General features: G+C 44.2%; 1 protein-coding gene across 1 annotated transcript; it reads right to left on the bottom strand.

Moving 5' to 3' along the window:
* Positions 1-370: 370 nt before the first annotated feature.
* Positions 371-2770, bottom strand: msc (musculin (activated B-cell factor-1)). The gene is made up of 2 exons (XM_080019935.1): positions 2186-2770; positions 371-1288 (listed from the first exon to the last, which is right to left on the bottom strand). The coding sequence occupies exons 1-2, from the start codon at positions 2651-2653 to the stop codon at positions 1205-1207; spliced, it is 552 nt and encodes a 183-aa protein (XP_079876061.1). The 5' UTR covers positions 2654-2770; the 3' UTR covers positions 371-1204.
* Positions 2771-6285: the final 3515 nt, after the last annotated feature.

Raw genomic sequence — 6285 nt, 5'->3', positions numbered from 1 at the left:
CTTCTTTTTTTTCCCGTTTACTTTGGCAAGGGGCGATACATGTTTCCCATGCCAATGAAACATTTTGAATTGAATTGAGAGAGAGAGAGAGACCAGAAACCAGAGACCAGAGACCCAATAATAATACATATATTGAGCCTTTGGTCAATAAACATTAATATCAACAATATAAATTCATACTTACACAAATTTATAGTTTTATCTGCTGCATTGAAATGTACAGGCAAATGCTTGAAAAAAACAACATGTGCATGAGTTTTCAAGGTTAAATAAACGAGTGACTTTTTTTTTGCCTTCTTTTGAGATGAAAGTGAATTGTGAGGAAACAGTGAATACAGGCGTTACCGGAACTTAAAAGCTTGCAATAGGCTCCAAAAACCCATTTATTTTACACAGACAATAAATATATAAACAATCCAGTCGCATGCTCATAGGCATAGCCGTCCTTTAAACAACCATAATTCATTGTTAATAATTGTTATTTCATGTCGAAGACTACATAGTAATAACGAAAAAGCTCCCGATTTCTCACCAACTCTATAAAACATACAGATTTACTCTTTAACAATAAAGAAATTGCCAAAAATAAGCTCTTTTGCGCACAATATATTCATCTGCATTGTTTAGATAACAAGATAAAAATCCATTTTCAGCGTTTGGCAAAAACAAACACTGACAGTTTACAATGCCCAAGGGGAAAATAATATTCTGTATGCAACACAGACTATTCTATCTTACAGTGTTTTATCTTGCACTACCTTACAGAGAAATTTTGGGAAACTCAACAACATGTTAGATCCAGTGTAAACACTCACACAAAGTAATAAAAGTAATAAAAGTAATAGGGCTGTGTCTTATTAGTGTTGCTTTGGTTTTTAAAAGAACGCTTCCATTTATGTTCAATCAATTGTCTGGTCCTTTGAACGGGATAGCTCCAGATGCATATTATTATTATTTATTCATTATAAAATAACATACACACACACACAAACAAAACAAAAAAAACAAAACATTCCAGGGCTCATTAAATGCCCCGTGCCTGGAATAGAGTTCAAAGTTATGTTAATGTTGTGGAAATAAAAGGGATTCAGACTGGGTCAGACAAACTGGGAAGGTCAGGAGTGAGAACATGGAGTAGGTTAAAACTCGTGATGGAGAAAGCAAACGTTAAAAAATGCAACAAATTCAAGTGAAGGGTCTGATTTTATGCCGTAGCCCCACAGAGTCTGCCGGGTGTAGAGATGTCCTCATGGTCCTCAGGGCGTCCGGACATCATGAAGGGCCAGGTCTGCAAGAGGGAAATACGTCAATCTATGCACTTTATATATATATGCTTATCTCTCACTCCATCGTAACAGAGTATAATCATTATGAATGAACATGCACCTAATTAACATACAAGCATTGCATATGCATTGATTTCTACTATGTCTTTTGAAGTCCAGCGGCGGGGAAAGTAACTCAGTACAAGTACTCATTTACTGTACTTAAGTACCTTTTTTCCAAGTACATGTATCTGTACTTACACAACATTCAGTTCCGGAGACTTTTGACTTTTACTCCCCTACATTTCAAAGCAAATCACATGACTTTAGTTTTTAAATGTATGTTTCCTTAGCTGCATATCCTTATAGATTATAGATTAGGGTTAGATTAGTCAGAATTTGAATAATGAGATAAGATAAGATAAGATAAGATAAGATAAGATAAGAGAGGATAAGAGAGGATAAGATAAGATTAGATAAGATAAGATAAGATAAGATAAGATAAGATGAGATGAGATGAGATAAGATAAGATAAGATAAGATAAGATAAGATAAGATAAGATAAGATAGCAACAACTAACAACTAATGAATTAATGGCTCTGCTAGATCAGGGCACTGGATATGAAAAGTACTTTTACTTGTAATTCCTTAATTACATTTAAGAGCAAGCACTTTTACATAAGTGGAAATACCAACGTGTCACTTTTACTGGAGTAAGGGTCAGGGTATTTGTTGGAGTAAAAGTAATCAAAGAGTAGTAAAGCAGTGATGACGTCGCTGCCACCTTTTCTCTCACTTTGCGCCCCTTTGACGCAGGCGGCTTGTCCTTTCACGCACGTCAACTTTGGAGCGCAGTTTCCTTGCTTACTCTTTAACTCTTTAAAACTAAAAAAAAACTAAAACTTCTCTGAGTCCATACCAGGTTGACGGGGTGGACGAAGCCGCCGTCCTGCAGCCGGTCCCCCTGCAGCAGCTGCCGGAGGTGGGAGATGTAGCTGGAGGCCAGGCGCAGCGTGTCCAGCTTGGACAGCTTGGTGTCCCGCGGCACCCACGGCAGGCTGCTCTTCAGCCGGCAGAACGCGCTGCTCAGCACGCGCATCCGCGCACGCTCCCGCGCGTTGGCCGCGCTCCTCTGCACGTGCCGCGCGTCCCTCTGGTGGGGGTGGGGGTGGGCGTGGGGTTGGGGGTGGTGGTGCGCCCTGGAGACCCCCGGCTTGGTCGCTTTCCTCCCTCTGGGGAAAGGGCCGCCAGCGCTGTCCTCCTCCAGGTGCTGGTCGGAAAAGTCCGTGTGGCGGTGTTTGGTGATGGGGAGCGCGCCGCTCCTTCTCCTGGTTGCACATGAGGTCTCTAGGTCCTCGGCATCACTTGCTGCCGAGCCGGTGGACATGGCCGATCCCCCCCAAAAGATCGAGGTGTCTTTCCGCAAAATAAAATTCCCTTTTGCCCCCCGGAAAATGCAGGGAAGCGCCTTTAAATCGGCTCCCGGGCCCTATTCTAGTCTCAAAACCATTATATGCAAATCAAATTATTGCTAATTCATGGGAGAATGTTTGAGCACTAAGCCCCAAATCTGAAAATCTGCCCTGTTGCTTATCTGCCAAATTTATGTGTCTTGGGCTTGGCATGATTACAGCGTTTCCCCACCCACTTTATCCCCCTTTCCCCCCCTGAAGACCACCGTGACCCCCACAGCTCTGCCCGCATGTGTTCAGAGTTAATGACCGTGACTTGTTGGTTGATTAGAACTAGGTTCAGAAGGATAATGGGAAGTTTGAAGGGAAAATATTAGATTGGAATCATTGAATCAACCTGTCAAATGTATCATTTTGCCAAACCTATGTATTTGGGGGTGGTTTCTAAACTAGTAAGGTATGGCTCAATTTGACAATTTCACGTTGACGCTCAAACCGTAAAAATATAAATGTTTTTAGTCGATCCAATTACCCTCACCTAATGAACCCTACCCTCATTCTCCCAAGTTTTCCGCTATCATTTTGAATTCACAGAAACAATGGGTTGGGAGCTCCAAATTCACCAAATCTAAGCCCAGCAACACTCCCACTCGCATTAAATTCCATTGTAAGGAGAATCCTATTCCATGTAATTCTCAGAGTGTATATTTTAGAATACAAACACTCGGCTTTTTGGCCAACAATGTACACAGCGTCGTCTCTCCCACAGATGTGTTTTGGTAATAGAAATGTCTCAAGGACCTTATCAAAAGTGCCTAATCCATTGCAAGGTTCACAGAGGGATTGGGTTTCCACAGATGCAGCGGCCGTTCACACGCGGCCTCCCCACAGCTGTTATCGGTTCCCATGACATCTGGAGCGTTGGCATGAAAAAGGGCGTGGCCGAGGGGGTTTCGGGGGAGGGGTGGTGGTGGTGGTGGTGGGGCCAGCCATCTTTATTCCCAGAGTGCCAGAACAACCCTCTCCTCTCGTCGTCGTTTAGATTCCGCCTCACTGATCTCACGGGACTCAAAGGAGGGAAGGCGTCAGGGGGAGCTAACCGCTCTGGGGTTCCTCAGAGCTCCTTTGTAGTTCCTCGCAAGTTCTGCCACCGGAGCTCAACGTGTTGCCTCCTGGCAACTTTTGTAGGTTTTAACGAGAGATGTTGTTTTTTGTTTTTTTTGTGTGTGTGTTTCAAATCCTGCCTCTAGACACTACAGGCAAGGAGGAAAACTGTAGAAAGTGTAGAAAGTACAGAACAAAAGATTGAAAATGCAAATTGAAAATCGCTTGGGGGTATGGTTGATTTGAACTATTCTGCTGTGAATAAATGTGACCGTTCTGTAGTCCGCCTTTCAAGAAGAATATGAGTAGTTGAACCCCATAATGTTCACAGCCAGTGCATCGCATAATAGCTGTGAAATTCATATTTCTTTATTACACCAGAAGGACTCAGCCGAGGCTTATCCGACTGCACAGCAGCTAAACTTCACAGTTGGTTTCGGTAGCAGGCCCATATACCAGTTGCACCCGGGAAGAACACCTGCAACGAACGACATTTGACCACCAAATTTTAATAGTGTGCTCGTCCGGTTAACACCGGCTATGGATCCAATAGATTCCTTAAACGAGAAATTGAACATCAGAATGAGTACAGCGACAACGACAGCGCCCTTTAGATGGTTTTCCCCTCGCCCCAGTCCAGCTACGCTTCCTGATCTACGGACACATTCCCGTCCGTCCAGAAATCCCTTAAATCCCGGCCTTCGACTGGAATGGGGGGACCTCGGAGGAGCCGCGTCTGCTTCGTCCTCGCAGGTGTCACCGGGGGTTTGGGGGTATCGATTTCTTCTTCCTCCTTCTTGATCTGAGTCGAGGCCGTCAGACCTTTCTTTCGGCGGTCGACCGCCGCCTCTCATCCCCCCGTGTCACCGCGTCCTGTGAGCTCCGTAAGCAGATGACTGATGACCGGTCCGAGCTGGAAACGACGGAATTGTCCGGTTGGATTTATATCCTGTTTGATGAATTACCACACTTTTTCAAAAAACCTTAACACGTGCGTTGCGTGCAAAGAGTCATTCGGTGGACTTGGCCGAGACGACGGGGGAGATATTTAGCGCTCGTAGACTAATTGTATCGGCTTGTAGGAGTGATTAAATTCAGCGCTGATGCTCGAAAAAATCATCGGAATCAGAGGAATCCGGACCTGAGGGCAGAGCTTGCATTCGTCTCTCAGCGTGGACTTTCGGGGGGTCGCGACCCCTATCAGAGCCCCCCGCCCTCCCCCTTCTTCACCAGAATGCAAAAGGGGGAAGGGTAGGGACAGGTGCAAGCCCATGATGTCAGGGGGGGGGGGGGCTTCTCCCTTACTGTTTTCCTCCAGAAACCTCCGCGGTTCCCATGGTCACCGTTGGCCCAGCTGCAGCACGAAAAAGCCAGGGTGTGTGACGGCGAACCCGGGATTCAAAAAAAAAAAAATCGATCACAGTCGTCCATATCTGAGTTTAGATTATAGTGGTGTTCAGGTTGCTGAATTTACAAAAACAGCAATATCACCTCAATTCTAAGACTAAGAGTCAACACTCAAATGCCCTATCAAGTTCCAATTATGGTACAAAATTATCTTGTGACTCTTACTGCTCAGTGTATCAATGTATCTATATATCTATGTATTACTATATCTATCTATGTATCTATCTTTGTATTTATCTATGTAGGGATGTGTGCATGTATCTATCCACTTTTGATATCTATGTTTATCTATCTATCTATCTATCTATCTATCTATCTATCTATCTGTCTATGTATCTATCTATCTGTCTGTCTGTCTGTCTAACTATCTATGTATCTATCTATCTATCTGTCTGTCTGTCTGTCTGTCTATCTTTCTGTCTGTCTGTCTGTTGTCTGTCTGTCGTCTGTCTATCTATCTACATATCTATCTACATATCTATCTATCTGTCTGTCTGTCTGTCTTTCTATCTACATATCTATCTACATATCTGTCTGTCTGTCTATCTATCTATCTATCTATCTTTCTATCTATCTATCTATCTGTCTGTCTGTCTGTCTGTCTGTCTGTCTGTCTGTCTCTTTGTGCATCTACCGTAACAGATCTCCAAGTTATAAAGGACAACGGTGGTTTTTGTTGCCAATGAAGGAAGCGGTCGTGGGCGATCACAGCAGAGCCCGAGCGGCTCATTGCGATGGAGCCGTGGAGTTGGATGGAAGTCACATCCTGATTCCTCCACCCAGGAGATCGCTCCCTCTGAGCTCCGACTGGAGGCGGTGCGGAGAACTCACGTTCCAATATATGCGCTGAATATCTGCGGTAGTTTCATATCGATATCGTATCACCTTATGACACGGCTCAGCGGAATACTCCATTCCGATTGGTCAATAGCAGCCGCGGGCCACCGGTTATTTCTGAATGATGACCTGTCAGTAATGTTGTCATTGTCCATTCACCATTGTGACCACTTCTCCGTCTGGTTTCCCATCCTTCTTCACCGCATGTACATGTATGTTACAAATAATCACTTGAACTTGAACTTGAACTTGTCTCGCT

This window comes from Zeus faber (assembly GCF_960531495.2).
Source record: "Zeus faber genome assembly, chromosome: 19".
Lineage (NCBI taxonomy): Eukaryota > Metazoa > Chordata > Actinopteri > Zeiformes > Zeidae > Zeus > Zeus faber.
Note: the sequence above shows the minus strand (reverse complement) of the source record. Positions and strands in the feature narration are given on the sequence as shown.